General features: G+C 52.2%; 1 protein-coding gene across 6 annotated transcripts; it reads right to left on the bottom strand.

Annotated features, from left to right (window-relative positions):
• Window positions 1–1024: 1024 nt before the first annotated feature.
• TK2 (thymidine kinase 2) lies at window positions 1025–26874 on the bottom strand. Of its 6 annotated transcripts, XM_055551448.1 has the most exons (11): window positions 25882–26132; window positions 24974–25011; window positions 19035–19109; window positions 16910–16963; window positions 16264–16353; window positions 14099–14172; window positions 6109–6197; window positions 5459–5538; window positions 2265–2345; window positions 1784–1850; window positions 1025–1125 (listed from the first exon to the last, which is right to left on the bottom strand). In XM_055551448.1, the coding sequence occupies exons 1-10, from the start codon at window positions 26036–26038 to the stop codon at window positions 1785–1787; spliced, it is 804 nt and encodes a 267-aa protein (XP_055407423.1). In that variant the 5' UTR covers window positions 26039–26132; the 3' UTR covers window positions 1025–1125; window position 1784. The 6 variants fall into 6 exon arrangements, with proteins under 6 accessions (XP_055407423.1, XP_055407424.1, XP_055407425.1 ...); XM_055551449.1 differs by lacking the exons at window positions 1784–1850; window positions 25882–26132 and adding an exon at window positions 26531–26670; XM_055551450.1 differs by lacking the exons at window positions 1784–1850; window positions 25882–26132 and adding an exon at window positions 26399–26535.
• Window positions 26875–27017: the final 143 nt, after the last annotated feature.

Raw genomic sequence — 27017 nt, forward strand, 5'->3', positions numbered from 1 at the left:
CTCTGAGCTAATAAAGATGGTTCACGCTCTGTGGCCCGCAGTATCCCTTTGGATGGAAAAACATTTCAAAAAGACTTAAGGCCACTGGTGTCTCTCTCCTGGGCCACAAACTCTGAGGAACTCCAAGGATAAAGCTCATCATGCAAGCCACTAAGGAGGGAGGGAGCCTCAGAAGCCAGGCTGGCAGCCCCTTGCCCCAGCATGGCACTGGGCACACCAGCCCGGGGGGCCACAAGCCACTGCCCTGACAGGTCATTAGCAGCTGCTCAAGCATGACCTCTGTCACCAAGGAGACCGAGCACCCTTCAGGAGGCAGTGCATACCTCTCCTAAGTCGGGGAAGTCCTAATGAGGTGTTAAGTACCATATCAGCCTCGTGCTAGAGAACGGATGAACGCTGGGCTCAAGCCAAACGTGGCACAATTTTGTGAAAGTCAAACGCCAACTGCCCTCAAGGACGGCTCAAACCATGAGAAAGTGATGATGCCAGCTGCACACACAGTTGGCCCTGCCCACGCACGTCTGAGGGTCTCCAGTGGGCAGGGCGGGGCTCTGGGCTGAGGCAGCCTGGGGCAAGGGGTGGGCCGGGAGTCTCCAGAAGTCTGAGTGGTGCTGCCCCCACTGTCACTGGCCGTGTGACCCCAGGGGGTCTCTTAGTCTGTCTGAGCTTCAGCTTCCTCCCTTGGGATGGAAGACCACTACCTCGCCTTCCTGGATGGCCTGAAGGGCTAGAGACCATGAGCCCAGCACAAGTCAGGTGGGACTTCCCTAGCTTAGAAGGACCCAGCGGTGGGAAACCACCAGGAGAAGCACCAGGGGAATGCAAGGCTGTGCCACCAGAGGGCATGGCAAACCCATTGGTCCCATTTACCCACGAGGCCCAGGATCCCAGGATGAAGACACTGGGAAAGGAGAGAAGGCCAGAAAGAAGACAACTGTGGGCCCTCCTGAGAGTAGAGTTTTCCAAACTGTTCCTAATAGCTAGCTTGGCAGCAGCAGGCATTTCTCGGGCATGATCTTTCCTATCCTATGGACCAAGCTTCCGACTCTCCAGAGTTAGGATTCGGTGCCGGTTTTGTTCAAAGAGTTGTAACATTTTCTGCATGTTGTGGTCGGCCTCGATCACCTGGAAATGAAACACAGGGGTCACAGGGCTGCACCTGACCTCAACATCCTCCTCCCTTCACAGAAGGAGAGAGAGACAGAGGCAGGCAGGATGAGGCAGGGAAAGGCGCGGAAGCCCAAGATCACAAGCAGGAGAACAGGGAGGTCAGAACCAAGCCACAACCAGTTCTAGGTCAATCCACATTCTCAACTGTATTTTCACTTAAGAAACCAGGACAGTCGTCTGCGAATGCATTTTTTTCTCATCATTTTTTATCATCTACTTTTCTATAAAGAGGGGAAAAAATGAACTCTCTAGAAAACTCCAGTAGAGTAAGATCTCACTTTCCAGCAACCTCACTGCCTGGAAGAGCCGTGAGCGCAGTGTGTGAGCAGCCCAGACAGATGTCCCCAAGGCCAGGCACACTAGTTGGTGCACAGCCCCCCCTCAGTTCCCACGCTGCACACACACTCCTAACAGCTCACGGGACCCATCTGCCCGCCTGGAGAAACTCTGAGCAGGAGCAAATCAGAAAATGAGGGAGAGGGAAGCAGGGAAACACTGACTGGGCAGAAGCATCGAACAGTTAGAAACGGTGAGTGTCAGCAGGAGAAGGTGCGTAAGGGGAAAGCACAGGGGCCCAAAGGCATTAGCAGGCGGGGGCACACGTCCTACACACCTCAGCACCTCCTAAGGGCATCACTGTGTGACGGACCAGAACAGCAACTGACGTTCCTTCGGATGCCCTGGGTCACCATGAAAAGGTGCAATGAGGTTCTGGGCCAGCCACCCCCTGGGGGACGGACAGGTGCTTCAGGAAGACCACTATCCCAAGCGGTTAAGGCCAAAACCCAGGTCCAGGGGCTCCGGCCATCTGGAACGTTCCTCCAGGGACGATGCTGGATAAGTGAGATGCTACTGTGTCACAGGCGTGGTGACACAGGGACAGGCCACCTTCTCCCAGGTGTGTTCAGCTCACTGAGACTCAATCCAGAAAGGGAACTGAGAGACAGGGTCCCTTCCACCCTCCCTGCTTCCTTCTCTCAAATTCTCCAGCTCGGAGGGACTTGGTCCTTGCTTCCCCAGACTGCAGACTGGCCGGCATGCCCGCAGGTCATTCTTCCTTCTAGAGGATTTTTTGCCCCCTCAGGGGAACTTACCAGAACGGGGGCTGCCACGGGGAAAAGGCTCCCTTTGATGAGCCACTCCTCATACAGGTGGTGAATAGCATCCAGGTACTCCTGTGGGGGGTGGGGAACACAAGAGCTGTCAGAAGCAGGCAGGGGGCAAACCTGTCCCCTTGCGGGGCTCAGGGAGGTGAGGGAAGGTCAGTGAACACGGAGCACCGGCCTGGACAAAGGAGCCTGCGACAGCCAGCCTGATTCAGGTGGGCCAGCATGATCGCAGCCAAGCTCCCCGCCGGCCAGCCCCAACGGCACAACTCCGAAGTGTCCCTCCAGGGGCTTCCCTGGTGGTCTAGTGGTTAAGAATCTGCCTTGCAATGTGGGGGACACCAGTTCGATCCCTGGTCAGGGGAAGATCCCACATGCTGCAGGACAGCTAAGCCCGTGCACCACAGCTACTGAGCTCACGTGTTGCAACTACTGGAGCCCACATGCTGCAACTACTGAAATCCACGAGCCCTAGAACCCATGTTCCCAACAAGAGCAGCCACTGTAAGGAGAAGCCCACACACCACAACTCGAGAGCAGCCCCCACTCACTGCTACTAGAGAAAGCCTGCTCGCAGCCACACAAAGACCCAGAACAGCCAAAAATAAGTAATTAATTAAAAAAAAAAGAAGTTATTTAAAAAGAAAAAAATGGCCACCCTCCAGCATACTCGGCTCCACTGGGACTTCAGACACACCTTCCTACCTGGCTGGCCTCGTTTTCTGCCACTTCCCCGTCAACAGGGCCATCATGACTTTATGGGGAAGCCTCTGAACCCTCCCTCCATCCATCCCACCAAGAGGACTGCGGCGGCCCTCACTGGCCCAGGAGCCCTGCTCGGCTGCTCCCACCCCAACAGGCAACTCGTAACCTATGGATCCTCGAAGCCATCAGGACCAACTTCAGCTGGCAGACAAGGTGAGACCCAAGGGAAAAGAGGCCCAGCCCTGCCTCAAAGGCAACCACGGCAGGACTGAGTGGCACACTGAAAGCGAAAGTGAAAGCCGCTCAGTCGTGTCCGACTCTGTGTCACCATGTCTATGTCCATGGAATTCTCCAGGCCAGCATACTGGAGTGGGTAGCCTTTGCCTTCTCCAGGGGATCTTCCCAACCCAGGGATCAAACCAGTTCTCCCGCACTCTCCTGCAGGTGGATTCTTTACCAGCTGAGCCACAAGAGAAGCTCAAGAATACTGGAGTGGGTAGCCTATCCCTTCTCCAGTGGATCTTCCTGACCCAGGAACCGAATTGGGGTCTCCTTCACTGCAGGCGGATTCTTCACCAAATGAGCTATCAGGGAAGCCCACGCTGCTGCTGCTGCTGCTAAGTCACTTCAGTCGTGTCCGACTCTGTGCGACCCCACAGACGGCAGCCCACCAGGCTCCCCCGTCCCTGGGATGGGTTGCCATTGCCTTCTCTGGAAGCCCACGCTGGTTGCCAGCAAACACCTCCTCCTCCCAGCCCCGAGGCTCTCAGGTAAAATGCACTGCTGCCTCTTTATCCACTCACGGGTTCTCTCTTGGCAGCAATAGACATGTCTACAGGCCTTGTCAAAACCATTAAGACAATGTTCTGGATAATGACTTGGAAGGACTCCAGCCTTGTCATTTCTTCCAAACATCTGGGTCACCACACAGAGCTGCCATGCCCTGGCCAGCACAGTCCAGCCCCACCACGTTACACCCTCCCTCTAGCACTCCTGTCTCCAGATTGCAAAGAAGCTGCTCAGACCAAGGCTTGGGAATTCATGGCTGGAATCTACCCTCCTGGTGCCCAGGCAGGTCTCTGGAGCTGCACTGACTGTCTAGACCCCAGTCTAACTCACCCTGAGCTCAGACTCCCATATCATCCCAGGAAATGCTTGCCCAGCCTGTCTGTTCACCTCCAGTGGCATTCACACAGGACATTCAGTTCAATATTAACTGAGCAACCCCTAGGTGCCAAGCTCTGGGACACATGCTAGGGACGCAGAAGGGGTAAGGTCTAATCTGAAAAGGTTCGTGGCAGCTTTGTAAGGGATGGGGAGCAAACACATAAACAGTTTCAGAGTATCTGTCCTAAGGGCTGTGACCATAATAAAGCACAGAGGCTGGGGAAGCATAACAAAGGGAAGGTCAGGGAAGGCTTCCTGCAGGAGGTGATACCTGAGCTGAACCTGGAAGGCAAAAGAAACTGCTGTGCAAAGAAACATGTGTGTAACTCCATGGTAGGGGGCTTCCCTGGTGGCTCAGCTGGTAAACAATCTGCCTGCAATGCGGGAGACCTGGGTTTGATCCCTGGGTTGGGAAGATCCCCTGGAGAAGGGAACAGCTACCCACTCTAGTATTCTGGCCTGGAGAATTCCACGGACTGTATAGTCCATGGGGTTGTAAAGAGTAGGACACAACTGAGCCACTTTCACATGGTAGGCAGTAGGGAAAGAGTGTGTGTGTGTGTGTGTGTGTGTGTGTGTGTGTGTGTGTGTAACCACAACTAGTTCTTTACAGCCAGATCATGAAAATGCGGGGAGTGGAAGGGAATGAAGCCAATCACGCAGGATCGGGATGCCACGCTACAAGTGAGGACTGTATCCTAGAGAGTGGCAAGGCACTGAGGGGGTGGGGTTAGGGAACCACATGCGTGGTGTTCTGTATTAGACACCTCGCTGAGCAGCTGTACTGGGGCTGGATTTCTGGGGGATATGAATAGTGAGGGACCAGGCCAGGAGAGCGGTGCAAGCCGGTTGCGACAGCCTGACTAGAGTTGACGTGGCCCTGAACCAGTACCTGGAAGGGCAAGGCACTGGACAAATACCAGTGAGTTCCACCTCCTTGCCGGGCAGAGTGCCAAGCCCTGGAGATGCAGAAGTGAGCAGGCGGACACATCATAGTGAGGGTCTGGGGGTGAGAGGGCACAAAGGCATGCCATCTTCAGGAGGTGGACTGGACAAGCCCTGGGGACACCCGGGCAGGAACTGGAGAAGGGACAGCTCTGAGCGTGGCGGTGCCCACCACTGAGTCCCGGGCCACAAGAAGTGAAGCGGACTCGGACACGCACAGGGTCTCCGGCCTCAGAGGAAGTCAGAGTTCACCCTCCCACATGCTCAGTTCCTGTTTCTCTTCCTGCGAGGAGGGCACGATGACCTCGCAGAGGGTGGGGCCAGGCTGGGATGCAGCCCCTTTCCCAGGGTAGAGGGGCTCTCACCAGTGGGATGACCTTCTCCTCTTCCCTGCATCTCATCTTCAGCCTCTGGTAACAGGTCTCAGGAGTGGTCCGGAGATAAACTGAGATTTAAAATATATATATACATGTGGTTTTCACTGCTCCATTCAAAGCTTGGAAGTGAAAGTGAAGGGTGGGAGGAAGGAAGGCACAGGGGCAGGGCGTGCAGAGAAGCATCTGCCCGCAGCGCTGAGCAGGGGACGCAGAGCAGCTGTGTGGCCAGACAGGCATCTGACCCTCGCGGCGACTTCCGTTGTCTTCCTGTGTCACAAGCCCCGCAGGGTCACTGTAAGGCTGAATGAAGTCCCGTGTGTAGACAAGAGCTTAGCACAGGGCCCGGCACCTGGCTGGTCTCAATAACTGTTCAGGTTCCGTCCCTCCTCTCTCTCTTGTGAACTAAGAAAAACCCATCACATCACAGAGGACCCAGGGGAAAGCAGTTTGAGAAACGTAGGCTTCTCCAGGAGGAACCAGAAGCCCGGTTCTGTGTGCCCTTGGGGAGAAGGCTGAGTTAACACAGGAAAGAATCACCTATAGAGAGGGCCCCACCCACCACCCCTGCTGGTTGGGGGCCCAGCCAAGCATATCCTCGGTGGGCCCAGGGGAGGGAGGCCGGGGAGGGGTCGTCTCACCTATCAAGTCGATGGACACGTCGATGTTCCTCACAATCCAGTCAAACCATTCCGACAGGACCACATAGTCCACTTCGGGCATTTTCCCACTGTAACGAGAGTTGCGAGGGTTTTATTCTCCTACGAGATAGCTCCTGGACTATGTCACCCCCCCAAAACATCTGGGCATGGCTTCTGCTGAAAGGGCACTGCCAGGGGCACCAAAGCAGAGTGTGATCACAGGACACTGGGCAGGCAGTGACAACAGGGATCCTAAACACCTCCAACCTCCCGCTCCCCCGGACGGTTCGTGGTACCAGGTTGGCCAGTAAGTTTGTTTCCGTAACACCTCGTGGAAAAACCCAAACAAGCTTTCTGGTCAACTCAATAAAATGCAGCAAGTGTCATGGCACTGCCTGAGGGGAGAAATTCAGGCTTTGAACTCTAAGCCAAGGAAGGGGCTATAAAGCCTGTCGCCAAAGCACAGGGACAGCGCCCAGGCTGGGAGGTGGAGTAGCAAACCCGTGTCACCTTTAGAAATGTATTTTACGGACATGATAGTGGATGCCCACTGTAGCATTCTTTGAAAGACAATGAAAAACTAAATCATGGTACATCTATGTAACAGAAAAACCATGCAGTCACTGAAAGACGATGCTATAAAATAATACTTTATGACACAGAAAATGCTCACAATCACGTGCTTATCATTCAGTGAAAACAGCAGGATATAAAACTGTTGTATATGGCTTGACCCAAGCATATTGTCAAGGGTATTCATCCACACATTCTGAAAGAAGGCTGGAAAGAAAACCACCAGAACGTTAACACAGCTTTTCTTTGAACAGTAGGACTATTGAAAACGTTTCTTTATCCCTTTCTGTGTTTTCTAAAACTTAACAGCATAGTAGCTCTCAAATCGCAACTTCACTTTCATTTTCACTTTCATACATTGGAGAAGGAAATGGCAACCCACTGCAGTGTTCTTGCCTGGAGAATCCCAGGGACGGGGGAGCCTGGCGGGCTGCCGTCTATGGGGTCGTGCAGAGTTGGACACGATTGAAGCGACTTAGCAGCAGCAGCAGCAGCAGCTCTCAAATCAGGGAACAGAATGGGGGTAAGAATTACTACATATTTAATGTGATAACTGGAAAAGAAAGAAAGGAAGGGACTTCCCAGGCAGTCTGGTGGTTAAGGCTCTGTGCTTCCAATGCAGGGGGTGTGGGTTTGATCCCTGGTCAGGGAACTAAGTTCCCACATGCCACACTACTCAGCCAAAAAAATTAAAAAATCATAGTAATAATTAAAAAAATAAAATGCTATGCTAAGAAAGAATGCCTGAGAGAGAGACAGACCCAGCGTCTCTCCTCTGCCCTGGTGGAAATGAGCATGGAAGAGGTGGAGGTAGGGGCAGCAGCTGGAGGAAACAGACCAAGAGAGGAATTCGGCCTTTCAACATCCTCCACCAGTCTTGAATATCATCTTGAACGGACCCAAACTGGAGATGACAAGGCCAGCTACAGGGGAGTAGCGGTGCCTGAGCTGTGTGTAGCTGGGGGAGCTTCTCACTGTGTGTAGCTGGGGGAGGTGGGAGAAGAGCCTGGAGAGAGGGTGGTCTGCAGCAGCCTGCCCCACTCCCCACCCGCTGCCCTGCTGCCAGGTGCTGAAAACTGCCTTCCACCTGGGGAAGGGGTAGGGTGGGCATGGAGAGAGGCGCTCTGGAGATGACAGGCTTGAGCAGCCCTGCCCGGGGGCCCAAGTGACAGAGCACAGCAGAGACTGGGAAGGGGGACTCCTCCTCTAGTGCTTGAGTCCAGCCGATGCCCTCAGGGTGAAAAAGCTGCGCCTGCCCAAGCAGCAGAAAAATGTGCACTGCCGGGGGTGGGGGGTGGGGTACCAGTGGGCTCCCCTGGTGGCTCAGATGGCAAAGAATCCACCTGCAAGGCGGGAGACCTGTGTTTGATCCCTGGGCTGGGAAGATCCCCTGGAGGAGGAGGTGGCAACCCACTCCAGTATTCCTGCCTGGAGAATCCCCATGGACAGAGGAGCCTGGCAGGCTACAGTCCACGGGGAGGCAAATTCGGACACAACTGAGCGACTAAGGACAGCACAGCACCGAGCAGACTAGTATGTGAGGACCCCCACTCTGAATGAGTGGGGGAGGCTTCGAAGGGGAGGGGGGAGGAGGAAGTCCTGGGACACTGCAGAGGGGACTAAAAGTCAGGTAGTAAAGGTACCAACTTTGTGATCACAGGCTCTCTTCCAAGACTGCCAGGCTGGTATGGTTGCCCATCCCCCAATTCTTTTTTCCTATCTCCTTGGGCTTCCCTGGTGGCTGAGAGGTTAAAGCGTCTGCCTGCAATGCAGGAGAACTGGGTTCGATCCCTGGGTCAGGAAGATCCCCTGGAAAAGGAAATGGCAACCCACTCCAGTATTCTTGCCTGGAGAAACCCATGGGCGGAGGAGCCGGATGGGCTACAGTCCACGGGGTCACAAAGAGTCAGACACGACTGAGCAACTTCACTTTTCACTTTAAAAGTAGCCCGGGATCTATTCAGGGTCCATCCCACAGGCCTGAGTGTTTACCTTCAGGGCAGACCAACTGGTTTCAGAGACATGCTCTCCCCTGGCCAAAGTGAGCTGATGGATGTAGGTCACAGGGGCCCAACCTGAGCAGTGAGACAGGAGGGTTTGCTGGGGTTTATGATAACCAGGCTTCCTCACTCTTAGAGGAAAGCACTGACAAGATACCCACCCTGTGGCCAGCAGATGAGAAGCCCGGTTCCGCAACAGCCATTTTGTCACCAAGAGGGAATCACATATTGACACAAACAAGATACAGAGTGCTGAAACAGAGAAAGAGCACTTTGCTGTTGTTGTTCAGTCACTAGGTTGTGCCTGAATCTTTGTGACCCCGTGAACTGCAGCACGCCAGGCTCCTCTGTCCTTTACTATCTCCTGGAGTTTGCTCAAATTCATGTCCACTGAGTCGGCGATACTATCTAACCATCTCATCCTCTGCTGCCCCCTTTTCCTTTTGCCTTCAGTCTTTCCCAGCGTCAGGGTCTTTTCCAATGAGTCAGCTCTTTGCAACAGGTGGCCAAAGTATTGGAGATTCAGCTTTAGCATCAGTGCTTCCATTTGAAACAGCACGAGGGCCACTGAATAAAACCGACCCCCAAGTCTAATGTTAAAACAGCCGGTAACAACCTCAATGTTCACGCTACTCTGAGCTGGGCTGCAGCTAGCTGCAGCTGAGAGTATTTGATATTCAAAACACCACACCCCTCTTCTTGACATGTTTTCCTTTTTGGGAGCAAAGCTGACTCCAAGCACATGAGGATTTGCAGAAAGGAAGCTGCTGATCAGCCCCACCCCCTCCACCAAACACACGGCCTGGGGGACAAAGCACAGACTGGCAACGCAAGGGTAGGGGCAGCGGGCAGCACAGAGGAAGGCTGCCCCACAGTCTCCACATCACTGACACTGGACAGTGGGTGTCAGACTGCCCGAGGACGTCACCGCTGTCTGCGAGGCTCTGTCAAATCCCACAGCTGGGAGGATCCCCTTAGCTGTGACCACCAAACTGAGTCACAATTCAGGACACACGTAGCACAGTGCTAACTAAAACCAAACCGATCGACACCACACAAGTGTCACGTGTGCAGCGAGGCACACGGAGATATGGGGATGGGGTTCATTCCTGAGGGGTCTCTGGGGCCTGAGAGCTGCTGCTCCAGGGGGTCTCAGGACACCTCCTGGGTTGCCCAGGAGAACCCAGGGCTGAGGGCAGACAGAGAAAGCAGGGCTTCCTTTCCGGAAACTCCCCTTGGAGGTCCTCTGTGCAGGTGGCTCCAGGGCAGCCTCCCTGAGGGCAGGATCCGGAAACCTCTTCCAAGACTGCCAGGAGCCATTTGCTGAGGGCTCCAGGACTTGGAGGCTTCCCTGGTGGCTCAGAGGTTAAAGCGTCTGCCTGCAACGCGGGAGACCTGGGTTTGATCCCTGGGTTGGGAAGATCCCCTGGAGAAGGAAATGGCAACCCACTCCAGTACTCTTGCCTGGAGAATCCCATGGAGGGAAGAGCCTGGTAGGCTACAGTCCACGGGGTCGCAAAGAGTCGGACATGACTGAGCTACTTCACTTCACTTCACTTCCAGGACCACTGGCTGCTGGCTGAGCTGAGTGAGGAAATGGGAGCTGGCTCCCATGATTCTGGGGGATTTCAGGCAGCAGGCATTGTTTTACCTGTATCTAGTTTTCCTCCTGGGACTCTGCCCAGCTCCTCCTGTGTCTGCCTCAGGAATGGGGTGCCCTGAACCACTCCCAAGGCACTGCTTTTACTTCCACAGAACACACAGAGGGGGGAAGCCTCTCTGCAGACCCACCTACTGGTGAGCTGAAGGGATTTCACCATGCCTTCCCCTGATCCCAAGGAGTAAAATTTGAGGTCCTGGGTCCACAGGAATCCTGCTGACTGGTCTGTTTGGCACAGTTCGTTGCCACCTTCCCCCTGAGGTCCAGAGAGCCCCTGGTTTGCACAGCACAGGTTAAATCAAAAATTACAGACTCAAATGCCAGCCTCCTGTACACATTACTTTCTTCACAAGACCTTGTGCAGTCAATGTCCACCCCAATTTATAGATGAGGATAACTAAGACCCAGAGAAGACTGGCCTAACTCTGTCTGAGAAAGCCTGGCTCACCATGGCCCCCAAACTCATATGTCCCCAGTTGCATCACTCGCCCCACCTCCCATGTCCCAGGGCATATCCAGAGTCTCTCTGGCCCCGGCCTGAGGAAAGCCACAGCTCTCAGGCCTGTGACCCAGGCAGTGAGTGCCCACTCAGGACTGAGTAAGGAGGAGCCCAAGCCCAGGACCCACTGGGGTGGTGGGACGACCTGCCTGCTGTTCCCAACGCTGGGCCGTATGGACGTCCCGGCCCCAGCCCCAGGGGAGCCGGTGTGTCGTCTCCCCAGCTGGGCCCCACTCAGGCCTCCTCCTTCTACTCTTAGAAAACGCCAGCCAGGCAATCCTGTAAAACCTGTGTGCTCAATGATTCCGCCCACACACAACGGCCTGCGTGGCCGCCTTAACTGCCGAGTCTTCCTCTCCACCTTCAGCTGTTCATTCCGCACAGTTGCCCACACCTCAGAAGTTCTTTAGGTTCTTTAAGTTTTTAAGGAGACTGTGGAACCAGAATCTTCCTTGTTGCCAATTAACCCCTGGTGGCATAATTGCACGTTCTGCCCACCCCAAAGCCGCTGGGGTGGGGATGCGGGCCCAAGAGGCGGGTCTCTCTGCAGGGGAGCTCCTCAATTGTCCAGGCCCAAAAGTTAAGAAGGGCCCTCCAGACATTTTGCTTTAGGGGTTAGAATTCCAGTATGCGGGCTTCTCTGGGCACTCAGGCCTGCAACTGCAATCAGCAAGGCCAGGCCTGTCCTACTTCCTTCCGTCCCAGTCCCTCCAGACTCCAAGCCAAGGCTGCCAGGGCTTCGAAGAAAGGGATCAACCCCAAGGCTGAAGGGGCAGCAGTAAGGGCCGTCCCCACACAAGCTCCCAGGTAGGAGCCGACATCCCACACAAGCCATCTTGTGGTTCCCAGCACCCAGTCGAACTCCCCGGGGGGGGTGGGAACCGCAACATCCTATTCTGGGTACGAGCAAAGGATCCAGTCAAACCCATCCCTAGATGACACTTGGTTTAGGCTCACGGTGATAGCAGTCTGTATTTGTGAGGAGCCGAAACCTCTCCAAACGTCTACTCTCACAGTACCAATTCACTGGGAAGGCCCGCTGCACGGAAAGAAGCTGGGTTTCTACCCTTCCTCCCTATCATCACTTCTTTAGCTCTGGCCAGAACACTGTTGACCAAGCCTGCAGAAAGAAAACCCTGAGCACGGATGACATCCAGAGACCCTGAGCACAAAGGGACTACAACAAAACCCCCAGCAACCAAAATCTGAAGCCACAAAAATGAAATGAAGAAACCGCAGGTGGTGCAGGCAAATGAGGAAACCCTGCCCCGTGAAGAACTTTCATCTTGGCAGGCCGCCTCCCCCCATGCCAAAGACAGCCGCTCACAGGACTGGGCTCTTGCTTTCACAACCCCAAAGGTCCAGGTGAGGCCCCGAGGAAGCCACAGGGGCAAAACTCTCAGGGACCACCAAACGCCACCCACCGCCCCCAGCGACATCTGTGTGAGGGAGTCTGCTCTCGTGAGGGCAGAAGACAAGTAAAACCCAACAAGTGATCACTGGAGGGGCTCCCTCGTCCTCCTCGCTCCTCTCCTCTGCCCGTCCCCCCTGTGGCAGAGGCACTAATGAGCAGGCGCAGAGCAGAGCGAAGAGCTGTGTAAACCTAGCAGTGGACACCCCTGCTCCACGGACACCCAGGCAGCCAAGGCACACACGGGGCTCCAGCATCAGAAACGCTGCCTGCCGGAAGGGCAGAGCCCACAAGAAAGTTCTGAGGACTAAGGACAAAGCCCAGTCAGGACTTGCCCTGGCTGCCTACCCCGAGCCCACAGCACTGAGGTGGCCTGGAGGGGATGGATCCTTGGCAGCTCGGGACCCAGGGAGAAGCCTTTATGGACCCCTCAGAGGAAGGGGTGAGAAACGGCTGGAGGACAAGTCTGGCTGGAGAGCAAAGACCTGCCTCAGGTCCCGACACCCAGCAGGAGTTAACAGTGTCACCCAGGTGCCAGCTCTGTGCTGGGTCCCAGCTAGGCCAGCAGACCAGATATGCTCCTTGTCTTCAAGGAGCTTACGCTCCAGTTGGTGGGGCATGTGACAGACAAGAAGTACATGTGTATAAGCTAAGCTGCATGAAACTGCCATTTTCATAGGTCACAATTGGTCAAGTTTTAACAATTTCATATGGTTCAACCTAATCAGAAGTTGTCTTAAATACTATGAAGGAAACCAACAGAAAGAAGTGATTTTCCCTGGTGGTCCAGTGGCTAAGACTCCATGCTCCCAATGCAGGGGGCCTGGGTTCAATCCCTGGTCAGGGAAGTAGATCCCATATGCTGCAACCAAAGATTCTACATGCCATCAATTAATTAATCAATTAAAAAAAAGAAAAGAGTAACAGGCTCAACCCATCTAGACAAGGGGGTTGGGGAGGCTGGGGAGAGGTGATGTGTAGGACCATAGTTGTAGATGGGAGAGCCAGGGAACTGGGCTGTACAGGGTGGAAGCAAGATACTGGGACCAGCTCTGAGAGGGATGAAGTTCAAGGCAGCAGGAGGCAGTGACGTGGGGGAGATGGCAAGGAGAAGGGAACAGGCACACAGCTACCAGGATGGGAAGGGTGGGGAAGAAGCTGAAACTTCAGACCCCAGCCTGCAGCCCATTTCCCCCAAGACTCCCAAACATCAGCAAACAACCGAGCACAGGGGCGGAGGGCCCCACAGCTCTGAGGCTGCAGCACTGAGGACGCCCAGCCATGTCTGTGTGGTGGAGTCTGCTCCCGTGAGGACAGAAGACACCTTCAAGTGAAATCCCAACAAGCACCATGCACGCCGTGCTGGACTGACGGCTCTACTCGCTCTGACTTCACCCCGCCATGTCTTGTCCCGCTCTGCCACGTAACCCACAAGGCCCTGCCCCCTCTCAGACTGGGGTCAGCTGGTGTGACCTGCTTTGGCCAATGGAGGTCAGCCAACATGAAGCCAAGACCCGAGAAAAAACTAGCGCTTCTGCCCTCTGGCCACCGCCACGGGAAGTGAATGCCCAGGCCAGCTCACCAGTCCCAGGAGAGGATCAGCAAGCAGACGAGAGATGAGTCACCCCAGTCACCCTCCCCGGGCCACCCCAGACCTGCCAACCCCTGGATGTGTCATCAAGCCCAGCCAAGGTCAGCAGAGCTGCCAGGCTGCCCACCCTGGACGGTCAAGCCATCAATATGATTTGGTTGCTATACCATGTATCTGTCAATTAGTAAATGAGTTCCAATTTTATTTCTAAAAATTTAATGGTTGAATAAATTATCGATTGTGCAAACTACGATACCTTCTGTACAAGTTTTCTACAAAAACGTATCTTGCACTGTGAATTGACCGCTCCATCAACCGTACAGGCAATGTCTAAAAGAAAAAAAATGTTATTTACTAAACTCGGGCAGGAAGGTCAGGAAGCCTGGAACAATGACTGTTGCTCCCCTGCCTCTGGTCTATGCTGAATACAGAACTGAGACGCCACCGGGGAGGGGTGGAGGGGTGGTGGACAAAGAACCATGTGTCCAGCCTCCTTGACCCTGGACCCTCCCTACGTCCAGAGGCTCGGTGATCAGTGCAGCAAGGCAGAGCTGGCGGCTGCAGCCTCTTTCACGGGAGGGGTGAGGCTCCATTGGACTATGAGTTTGGGGAGTGCTAGAAAAACTGCTAAGTGACGCCCGGGAAAGTGGAGGCAAGTGTGAAGTGTAGTAACTATTAATGACCCAGCAGGTGCATCCACTGAAGCAGAGGCAGAGCTTTGAGGGGACAGGGTGTGGCTTTCTACAACCCCAGCAGTAGGCCTGCCAACACCTGCCTTCACTCAGGGCTGGTGGGGATCACGCAATCCTTCATAACTGTAAAGACCATGCCCTACAGTGGCGGGAGGACGCCACTCTCCGCCAGCAGGCTCACACCCTCCACGGAGGCCTTCCCTTCATCCATGGTGTCCCAATGGGAAGGGCGAGGTGCCCTGATTCCAGACACTTGAATGGGTAAACACTGCTCTCGCTCAGCCTGCCCATGGCACCCACTGGGACCTGGATGCACAAATCAGAGGCCGATTCAAAGCCACAACCTGAGTCAAAGCCATGTCCTCTCTCTCCTATCTGTCCATCCGTCTTCTTTTCTATTCTTCCATCCTCTCCTTACTTCCAAATCTCTCCTACCCATCTTTTGTAGCTCCCCATTTATCCCTCTTTTATCCTCTTTCCTAGTCTGGCCATCTCTTTGTCTCTCTCTGCCTCCTTCCTGATTTCATTAAACAGAGGAACACACATATGGCCCATTATATGTAGATATACTGGACACAATTTCTGTTTGCAACTGAGTGCCCATTCAGGAAAAAGTAAGGCGAGTGCCAGCCTCAGATCCTCTGACATGTAACTTTTAGACAGATCTTTGGGCTTCCCTTGTAGCTCAGCTGGTAAAGAATCCACCTGTAATGTGGGAGACCTGGGTTTGATCCCTGGGTTGGGACGATCCCCTGGAGAAGGGAAAGGCTACCCACTCCAGTATCTTGGCCTGGAGAATTCCATGGACTGTGTATAGTTCGTGGGGTTGCAAAAAGATGGACATGACTAAGCGACTTTCACTCACTCACTTGGGGAGATAGAAATTCAAACAGTTCTGCTTGTATCTTTTTTCATTTTAAAAAACACACAGATTTGTAGAAGGATGAGAGCTATGGCTGCAAGTGCCCAGCCCTGCATCAAACCAAGTGGCTGTGTCAAGAGACACTGGCCGGTGGATGTCCCGTCTCCTGTAAGGAGACCCTCCAAAGCCAGTCTCTCATGCTGGGCTGCCATTCTGAACCCCAGGTGCCAATCTGGATCTCCTCAGAGCCCCTGTTCACACCCTCTGGCTGATGAAAAGGGCCAAAGCAGCCATCTTTGTGCCCAGGTGATCTGCCCCAATACCTGATTGGCCCAGGGCTGGACACCTGACCCAAGCTGAGCCAATCAGGTTCTTTCTCTCAAGAATCTGAACCAAGAAAGTGAACAGGCCTCCTGAAGGTTAGGTCCGCGGTTCTCATGCAAACAAACACAGCGTGCGTTAAAATCACTTGGAGGGCGTGATAAAACCCAGATTGCTGGACCTCATCTCCAGAATTTCTGATTCAGCGGGTCCAGGATGGGGTCAGAAAATGTCGTTTCTAACAAGTCTCCAGGTGCTGCTGCAGCTCCTAGTCTGGGGACCACACTTTTGAGAACTGAGTTAAAGGGCATTGAGCCCAGGAGCCAGCAGGTCATGAAGACTTGGGCTCACGTGGCATCGTAGCAAGTCCTTGGCTAGCTGAGGGTGGGGCTAGGGGGCCTGGAGCCTGGTCCTCAGAGAGCGGCGGGACTAGAGACCTGGACTCCAGAGACAGAGAAGGCTGAGCAGCTCCTTGTAAGGTTTCCCTTCCTGGCAACCAAATGCCCCTCATTTGATGAAAATTGAAACCAAGCATCTGAGATGTACCTGCGGACGAGTGTGCTGGTCGAGCATGGTGAGCTGCACGTACGTCTGCAGCGTGAGGCCCCATCGACAGGCATCCTGGTACATCAGACCCTGGTGGGGGTTAGGGGGAGAATGCAGTGCTGTATCTACAGGACTCCCTGACTGTGGACCCAGACCCCACCCATCCCTTTCTAGCAGCCAGAGCTGAGCCTTCTGACCGGGAAGGAGGTGGAAGGAGCACAGGCACATTACAGCCCCTGCTTGCTGGGTCCATCCTTGGCAAAGTGCACGGGGTAGCTTCAGAGGGAGCCTGGGGCATAGCCAAGTGCAAACCCCAACTGGAGGTTTACCAGGGAACCTGCAAGGAGACCTGGGTTTCTTCTAGGAGAGGGTCGGGGTAGAATGAGCAGCTGGAGACTACTCCCCAACCCCCACCCCACGGAGCCGGGCGAAGCACTTGCGATGGTTTGGGATAGCTGACAGGAGGGCTCCAGGCTCCCTACACGCCCAGCCAGGCCTCAAAGAACCTTGACCTCAGAACATCAACCTGCCACCGTTTTCCCTGTCCCCTTGCCCGGTGCAGAGCGGGGACACACCTCGTGCACTAGCACCGCCGTTCCTGTACACTTGAGAAGCTGGCGGTTCACACAGGAAACCGCACACTCACCAGCGGATTATGGCCTCGGACATTTCTCCACTTGGGCACAGGCTCTGTTAACACCTGCCAGGAGAGAAGACATTAGAGAGCTGCTGCTCCTCAGTTCTGAGCTCCGTGAAGGCGGATGAGTGTTAGGGGTGGCATGGGGACAGAGTCAAGACCTGGGCACCCAGGCTGGGCTAAAATAGTGGAGCAACCCTCCCTGCAAGGTCAGAGACATGGCTCCTGGTGTGACTTCCAGAAAGGATCTAAGACCCACCCTGTATACAAGTATACACATGTATCCCCTCCTCTGCTGCCATGGGGGCTCCTTGGGGGCAAGGGGAGTTCTCCCAATCACCCCTCCTATTTTCCATCCTGTCCCTTACTGCCCACCACAGAGGGCAGGCAGGGAGATGAGAGAAGCCAGGAGGGAGGCTGCTTCGTGCAGCTTGAGCCCAGCTTCTGGTTTGGGGGCTCTGCCGTGACCCTGGCAGTGAGCTCTGCCTCCATTTCCTCTCTCTGATCTCTGCACTGGACACACCGATGGGCAAAGGATCATGTTTCTTTTAGTAGCTTCCCTAAACTGTGCAGGTGAGTTCTGGAAAGGATTTAAACGGTGTTCTTGGAGCCAAGACTTTAGAATATATGGGGATATTTGGGGATCTTCAAGTGCATGTGAGTAGGTGCCACAGGTCACAAGAGAGCAAAGGAAAGCAACGCATGGGACCCTTGAGGAGGAGCCCCTCGCCTTCTCGCTTTGTGCCTTCACTCATGCTGCTGTTCTGCCCAGTATGCCGCCTCAAGTTATTTCACCCCAACTTTCATTATGTGGAAAGCTTATGCATACCCTTCAAAAGACAGCTTATATCCCTTCCTCTGTGAATCATTCCCAGCCCCCTCCCAACCTTCCTCTCCTTCTTCTGGGTCTTCATTCCATTCCTATCCTGTGAGGAGCAAATGCTATACCCCTCAGGCTCACCAGAAGCTGAGACAGAGGCAGCCTTGACTTGCGCCCCATCTGTGGGACAGTCACTCAACACACACTGAGCATCTCCTGTGTCAAGTACCACACTAGGTACCAAGGATACAGCAAGAGCAAAACACCCCAGCCCTGCCTTCACGCAACTTTAAACCGGCTAGGGAAGCAAACATTAATCAGATCATCACAGAAAGTTAGCATGTATTTTCAAACCCTGAGAAGTAGTATATCATAAGGATACAGAGGGGCCAGAAGAACCTACACCAGGGAGGGTAACCTAGCTGGGGAGGTCAGAGAGCAGAGCTGAGATCTGAAGGGTGGTTTTCTTAAAGCCAAAACATTTTTGTATTCTGTGGAGCCAAACGAGGGCACAGGCCCTGGAGCAGACAGCCTGGACTGGGACACAGCGCCACAGGCTCTAGCCGGGTGACTCTGGCCGAGACATGTGACCTCACTGAGCCTGTTTCCTCCTTTGCAAATGAAGCGATAGTAGGACCTGCATCACAGGGACTACTCTTGGAAGGATGAAATCAATTAGATGATAATGAAGCCTCAACACAGTGCCTGGCATAGAGTACCACCCTCATTAGCTGTTAACCCTCACTGCTGATGGTGGTGGTGTTCATTGGCTCCAAGGTCTTCAGTGAGAATATAAGTGCTTCTAAAGCCAGGGGGCAGGGGGCAGGAATTTCCCTTGTCCAGTGGTTAAGACTCTGCACTTCCACTACAGAGGCAGGGGTTCAATCCCTGGTCAGGGAATTAAGTTGCCACATGCCACTCAGCTGGGCTGAAAAAATAAATAAATAGAGTGCCAGTGAGAGTTACATTGCTCAGGACAGGTGTGTCAGGAGCCCCCCAGAGCCCCACCTCCCTGGGTCTGAGGATTCATGAGGAGGACTCATAGGATCCAGCATATAGTCATACTCACAGCTAACTAACTCACTAACTAACTAACTAACTCACAGGTTACAAAGTATAATCAGCCAAGGAAAAAGGTGTATGGAGCAAAGTCTGAGGAAACCAGGCCCAAACTTCCAAGGGGCCCCTCCCTCCTCTCACACAGGATATTCTCAATTCCCCCAGCAGCACTTCTGCTGGGTAGGGCTGGTTTGCACCCCTTATGAATCCACCAAACTTTTGCAGGTTGCTTCAAACCTAGTGTGGAAGCCGTACCTCAATGTCTGCTGAGTTGGAGAAGAACTCCAGGCATGTTGTCTTTCCACTGGCAATATTGCCCTCAACACAGATCTAGCAAAAGACAAATGCATGTTAGGACCAGAAAGTGAGTGCCTGGGGGAATATCAGGACGAGTTTCTAGGGAAGCGCTCAGGTGAAGAGCATAACTTGTTCAGTCCAAGACCTCAGTGTGTACACAAAACCTCCACAGGAAACCCCAAGGTCCAGTTATTAGCAATTAACAACTCAATTCTTCCCACCATTGGCAGGCTCCAGACCCACCAGGCCACCACCCTCCAGGACAGATGCTCCCTTACGTCAACCCACAGACCCCACAACTTGTCTTCGGCCACCCTAGCTCTGCCCTTCCCTAGCTCGATCCCTCAGACTCTTAGATTTTAGGCCAAATGGGATATTACTCAGCTGTTAAAAAAAGAATGAAACTGGGTCATTTGTAGTGCTATGGATGGACCTAGAGTCTAACATACACGTTAAGTAAGTCAGAAAGAGAAAAACAAATGTCATATATTAATGCATATGTATGGAATCTAGAAAGATGACGCAGATGGGTCTGTTTGCAGGGCGGGAACAGAAATGAAGACGTACAGAACAAACGTGTGGACACAGGATGGGGCAGGTATGGGTGAGAGGAACTGAGAAAGTGGTACTGACATATAAACACTACAGTCTGTAAAACAGATAGCTAGTAGGAAGCTGCTGCATAGCACAGGGAGCTCAGCCTGATGCTCCATGACGACCTAGAGGGGTGGGATTGGGGGTCTTGCATCTGCTCCCTGAAGGCTTTCCATGGGCCAGGCACTGTGGACTCAGGAGCCAGTCCCAGCTCCCACTGAGCTCATAGGTGTGAGGATGGGGAGAAAAGTAAAAGGGAATTACAAGAAAAGATGCTCACAGTGCCATGGGAGCACAAGGCCAGCCAGCACCACTGCTCTGGAGAATGTGCCAAAGTTTACCTCCCCCTTCCTCTGCTGTTAGGCCTTCATTCCAACTTCCCATGATTGTAACTGACACTGTAACGTGCCATCTATCCTTGTTTTTTATTGGGGGGGTGGGGGGATGTTGCACAGCTTGTGGGATGTTACCTCCCTGACCAGGGATTAAACCCATGCCTCCTGCATGGGTTGGAAGCACAGAGTTTTAACCTCTGGACCACCAGGGGATTCCCTATCCTTATTTTTAAATAATAACATTCCATCTTTTCTGAAAACAGATTTTTTTTTTTTCACTTTAAAAAACATCCAATTTTATTTATGTTTATACAATGTTATTTTTTTTCCTGAGGAAAATTCCCTATAATAAGTAATGTTCAGAGTCAAACCAATTACGTTAGGGGTATTAGAAACATTAGAGTTTCTAATGTTTAGAAATATAGAAGAATATAGAAGCATTGCTTCAGGAAAGATTTGTGCCTTGTTTCTTACCAAAATCATTTAGAAAACTGAAAACTACCCAACATCCCTCATCTTTGCATTGCCTACTCCCCAGTTTCCTCTGAGCTTTCATGTAAAAAAAGACAAAAACCACTGGGCAAAAAGTACCAAGGTACTATGTCATTTAAGAGCTAGCTAGACAGTCATCAGTGAGAGGAACCCCCTCAACCCAGTTTACCCAGGACTTTCCCTGACTGTCTAGCACGGACTATCCCAAATGCCAGGAATCCTCTCAGTCCCTGGAAAATTGAGATGATTGGTTGCTCAAAGTTATGACCAACCTAGACAGCACACAGAGTTGGACACGACTGATGTGACTTAGCAGCAGCAGCAGCAGCAGACAGCATATTAAAAAGCAGAGACATTACTTTGCCAACAAAGGTCCATCTAGTCAAAGCTATGATTTTTCCAGTAGTCCTGTATGGATGTGAGAGTTGGACTATAAAGAAAGCTGAGTGCTGAAGAATGAAAACAGATTTTAAGCATTCTCACAATAAGAAATACAGGGAACTGACAAAAAAAAAAAAAAAATCACTCCTAATTCCAGCGATAACCATTATTTAAATGTTTAATCAGAATCAAACTTTTCAGAGGCAAACAAGTTTGAGCCCCAAAGCCCCCACTGGAAGAATCAAAATATATATTATCCTATTAAAGACCCTGAGAAATCTGCCATAAGAAGGGAACTTGCCCAAATGTCCAACCAAGTGGGATCCATGCACTTGAGGGAGCACTATCACCATTCAGCAATAAACAGAAATGAATACACAGAAATGACAAACGCAATAACGTGGATGCACCTCAAAACATATGAAAAACAAAAACAGCTAGTCACAAGACCAAATGCTGTACGATTCCATTTCATAGAAAATGTCCTGAAAAAGCAAATCCTCAGAGACAGGAAGCAGAGTAGTGGTTGCCTGGCTCTGGGGGAGTGACTGTAAATGGGCAACAGGTTTCTTTTCTGAGTGATGGAAATGTTCTAAAATTAGATTGTGATGTTGCACAACTCCATCAATTTACTAAGAAATCATTAAGCTGTAAACTTAAAACAAGTCAATGTGGCGGTATGTACATAACTTAATAAAGCCATTCTTTAAAAAAAAAAAAAAGGAACACAGTTTAATTTTAATCTAACAATCAAAAAATTAAGACTTTTCACACTCACCCCTCAAATTCTCTCTCCCTCTCCCTCATACATACCCACTGTTACGACTTCCCAACTTTCCTTTAACCAGACTTCTTTACCCCCATAGACAGTTTATATATTATTTCATTTGGATCATACTTTATATATTTTTATCCTCTTCTTTTTTATCTCTTACAAAGTAAGTACTTTCCTAGGTCGTTAAGTATTTTCAAAAATGTGATTCTGGATGGCTGAATAATATTTCATCACATAAGATATACCATGAATTATTGAAATCCCTACTGTTGAATGTTACATTCTCTCCAGTTGCTTTTATTATAAAATTGTGTTGTGATATTTTTGATATGATAAACTGTGCTGTAGTGATCCTTCTTGTACATAAATCCTTGTCACTGGCTCCAATTATTTCCCTTCAATAGACTTTTAGGAGTATAATCAATGCATCCAAGGATACCTGAGTTTTTATGACTGTTGATGATGATGCCAAATTACCCTCTAAAATGCTGTCCCAATTCACACCCTTTTTTTCTAAATGAAAAAGATGGATGGAAAGAGCATGTGCCTTTTACCATACTGTGCCAATACTGGGCATATCCCATCCTAAATCTTCATTCATTATGAAGAATAATAATGTCTGTCACTAGGCAGTGTTAGCCCCTGTGGCTTCTGTACTTTGCCCACATTGTCACAGTGATCCCTGAAACAATCACAGCTAAGAATTATTTGCATAGATGGGGAAATTCAGGCTCTGAGAGGTTAAGGATTTGTCTACCTCTACTAAAGAGCATAACTGGGGCTTGAACCACATTGTCTGATCCACACTTTCCTTACTCCATTTCCAAAAGCATTTTTTTTCTGTTAGGGAGGTGGAGCACTTTCTTCTGTTTATTAGCTATTAACAAATTCCCTCAGGAAAAGTCCATTCATATTTTGCTCACTTGAAAACGTTAGTCACTTCTTTTTAACTCAATTTTGGAATTTATTTTGCAATTCTGGGCAGTGACTCACTCCCCAGCTGTAGCTCAGCCCAGATGTTCCCTGTCTCGTTCAATCCCTTCGGAGAAGGCAATGGCAACCCACTCCAGTACTCTTGCCTGGAAAATCCCAGGGACGGGGGAGCCTGGTAGGCTGCAGTCCATGGAGTTGCTAAGAGTCGGACCCAACTGAGCGACTTCACTTTCACTTTTCACTTTCATGCATTGGAGAAGGAAATGGCAACCCACTCCAGTGTTCTTGCCTGGAGAATCCCAGGGACAGGAGCCTAGTGGGCTGCTGTCTATGGGGTTGCACAGAGTTGGACACGACTGAAGTGACTTAGCAGCAGCAGCAGTTCAATCCCATGGGATGTCCCATAGGCACCTCAATTCATCACTCCCCCAATACCCATTTACAGCTTCTGTTTCCATTCCTGTCTTCAGGAAAGGCTACACCATCTACCCAGACATACAGGGCCTTCTCACCTCACCCATCAACTCATAACACCTCTCCAACCCTTCTTGTGGGAGCAACCTTCCTGCTGGCCTTTCCACCTCCAGTCCAGTCCAGCCCAGCCGGGCCCCCTATTCCCTATCTATGGTCCACCACCTCTTCCTGAGAGGTAAACCAGATCACATCCGGTAAAGTCTTTCAGTGGCTGCGGGTGCTGGGATCTGCCTCCAGGCCCTGTGCCTGATCAAAGGCTCTCCCCAGCCACCTCTCTGGGACGACCACAAGCCTCAGGCTCTCCTCCCTCTGTGACTTGCCCCTGCAGTTCTCGCTGCTCCAACACTCCAGCCTTGCCTTGTCCTCCTTCTCCCAGGAGGCCTCAAGACTCCCCAAGGCTCCCCTCAATCATCCTCGAGAAGCTCTGCCCCTACTCCCTGCGGCTCTAGATCCACCACTGTCCTGTTCACATTGTCTCCCCCATCAGACCACAGGCTCACTAACAACACAGGCTGCTGGAGTCCCAGGTCCACACAGGAACTCAGAAGATTTGTATAATTAAGAGCAGCTCTGGACCAGACTGCAAGCTCCACACCACTTGCTATGGACCACCTACTGTGTGTCTGGGGGATATCAGACCACACCCGGAAAGCACCAAGGACAGGCCTGGCTCACAAAAATGCTAGCTCAATAATTAATAGCATCAATACCCACCTGGCTCGACTTACCAACCCCTCCCCCAGCTGTGGTGCCTGTCGCCATACCCTACCGCATGTTTAGTTTCAACAAACTTCCATAAATCTCAAGCATTTTCATCACCTGTCCTCTCCATGTGACTGCTCTCCTTCCCAGGCCCTCTCCATCACCTCAAATACCCCCAGGGGGCCTGCCCACACCTTCCACCCTCTACAGACCCCAGCCAAGGTACTCCTGCCCACACCCACCAAGTAACTCCCTCTCTAGCCATCATCTACCAATCTGCAGCTCCCTGAGCCTCTGGACCAATGGTGACCAAAATACTGCTCCACCACAACCAGCTAAAGGCTTAAACACCATGGGCATGTCCAGTTTGACCCTCCTTTGACCTTCAACCTCATACCAGGCACAATCCCACCCCAGAGCTGGCATCTCAGTCACTGCACTGGCGGAACCCATGTCTGTGGACCCCCATGAATTCTTCGTCTCCTCCCACTCACCTACCCTTCTCAGCATCAGTGGTCTGGGGGCAGCAGTCAGAAGACCTGCCCTCACGGTCAGGTTGTCACCTGCTAGCAGTCAAACTAAACTTCCACTTTACAAATCCTTTTGTAATCATTCATCTATTCAAGTTAATAGTCCAAATTCACCCAGAGGCTATGAATACAGGTATTTTCCTACCTGTGCAGATTCTTAGCAAAGACACACTAGAAACTGTCAACAGAGGTGGTGTCTGGGGAGGGAGCCTGGGGCCCAGGAGTGGACAGCTCTTTATCCCTGGAGATGCCCTTGTATTTGCTGTGTTTTTTTTTTAATGTGCACATATTCCTTCACGCTTCTCCTCAAAATATGTATTGTGTGTGTGTGTGTGTGTGTACTACTACAACTACTACTAAGTCACTTCAGTCGTGTCCGACTCTGTGCGACCCCATAGACAGCAGCCCACTAGGCTCCTCTGTCCCTGGGATTCTCCAGGCAAGAACACTGGAGTGGGTTGCCATTTCCTTCCCCAATGCAGGAAAGTGAAAAGTCAAAGTGAAGTCGCTCAGTCGTGTCCGACCCTCAGCGACTCCATGGACTGCAGCCTTCCAGGCTCCTCCGTCCATGGGATTTGCCAGGCAAGAGTACTGGAGTGGGGTGCCATTGCCTTCTCGGGTGTGTGTACTACACATATATAATCCTACACTGGAGAGAGTGCACGTTAGAGAGAGACTTACCACTGATTTTTTCTCTTTTTCATTTTCTCTATCTTTATCTAGAAAAGAAAGGAAACCAATTTTTAAACGCGATTTTAAATAGCTCACTCTTCGGTCATTGTTATGCTTGCTCCCTGGCCTAGAAATGTTTTCCAGTAACACCTGGGACCCTCCCTCAGTGGAGGGAGGCAGACTGGTGTCTATGCTTTGAAACCGAAACTGCCGCCCGGATCCTGTTGGCATGTCTAGGCCACCAATGTGCTCAGCTTTGTTCACAGAGTATATTATGCTTTCCATTTTCCACACATTTTATATTTATGACCCTCACTGATGGGTGTCCAGCCAGTTAAAACGCAGAGTGGCCTCCAATCGAAGCTCCCGGGTAGGAGAGGTCGGTGGGTATGGACTTCGGCACAGGACTCAAGTTTCTCCTGCAGGCCCCGGGGCTGACATAGCGGCCCATCCAGCCCAGGGCGGGTTCTGAGGTGCCACTGAACTCCAGAACTTGGCTACAACGGGGGCTCTCATTTCTGAAGGGCAGGGTCTCCAGTCCCAATGGAAAAGGGAGGGCATTGAACCTAACCGACTCCCCCACCCGCCGCTTGCTGGCACCTCCCCGAAGGCCAAAAGAATGGACCCAGGAATGGCACCGGAAACCCTCGGGGAGGAGGTTCTTTCCTCTCTTTAGAGGCATCCGCAGCTCCGAACAGAAGATGGGCCCAGGGCCCCAAAGCCCCACCCACTACTGCCGGCCAGGGTCCGGGGCACCTACCACCGACCGCCCCGCCCCTTCCCCAGGCCGCCCAAGGAAATCCCGGCGCCCGGAAGGAGGGTTTTCGGGTTCAAGTCGGTTCCGCGAGCCAAGGGCGGGGAGTGGGGCTGATAGCCGCATCCGGGATGCCTGCAAGGGAAACTGAGCGACGCGTTACCCCGAGGCCAGGCCCAACGCTGCGCCCCTTGCGACCCTGGGCAGGAAGCGGGGCTCCCGGGCCCATCGCGGCGCAGCGCCCGGAAAACCCAGTTCCGCAGCGGCCGCAGCAGCCGCAGCAGCACAGCCCTGCTGCCGAATGCCACAGGCCCAGCCATTCTTCCTGCGCGGGCCTGCGCGAGCGCAGCCGGGAGACAGGGCCCGCCTCCGCGCGCAGCCCTAGCCCGCCCCGCCGCGCCCCACCCCGTCGACTCTTAAAGAGACCTCATCTCATTTCACCCTCCTGGCAGCCTGGAAATCTCCCCGCCAAACAGAGGCTGGCAGAATGAACCCATGATTTGGCAAGATTCGGGGCTTGGGTGGCCAATAACACCAGCGACTGGTTTGCTAATTAACTATTGAAAGTAGAAGTCGCTCAGTCGTGTCCGACTCTTTGCCACCCCATGGACTACACATGAAATTCTCCAGGCCAGAATACTGAGTGGGTAGCTTTTCCCTTCTTAGGGGATCTTACCAACCCAGGAATCGAACCCAGGTCTCCCGTATTGCAGGCGGATTCTTAACAGCTGAGCCACAAGGGAATCCCTAATTAACTGTTGGAGGTTGCTTAATTGAGCATTTGTTGTATCCAGGAACCAGTGACAACTCACACGCTGTTATTTATTCTTCCCAACAAGCCTATAGGTGGGTGCTGTCACTCCCATTCTCCCAGCCGAGCTGATCCTTGGAAACAGGTAACTTTAAAAAAGTAAACCGAAGCATTCATTAGGGGGTGGAGCTGAAATTCAACCCCATCTATCTTGCTTCACAGCCAGCGCTGTTTTCTCTGAACTTTGACATTTCCAGGATCTGGACTGTAAATATGCTAGATCCTTCTGGAAGCTATTAAAAAACTAGACAACAGGACCCAAAGGACTCGCTTATGCTAAGCCCCACTCACCAACCAAGACTTAATTATAGTTTTGGCTCTCCAGTCAATCAGGCATCATCTGATCAGCACTAGTTAAATCTGCGATCCCCATCCTTTTTTGGCACCTGGGACCGGTTTTGTTGAAGACCTCCCCCCCACCCCCGGGGGGAGAAAGGGAAGGAGACGGTTTCAGGATAATTGAAGTGCATTACACTTATTTTTTACTT

The sequence above is a fragment of the Bubalus kerabau genome, chromosome 17, assembly GCF_029407905.1.
Source record: "Bubalus kerabau isolate K-KA32 ecotype Philippines breed swamp buffalo chromosome 17, PCC_UOA_SB_1v2, whole genome shotgun sequence".
Lineage (NCBI taxonomy): Eukaryota > Metazoa > Chordata > Mammalia > Artiodactyla > Bovidae > Bubalus > Bubalus kerabau.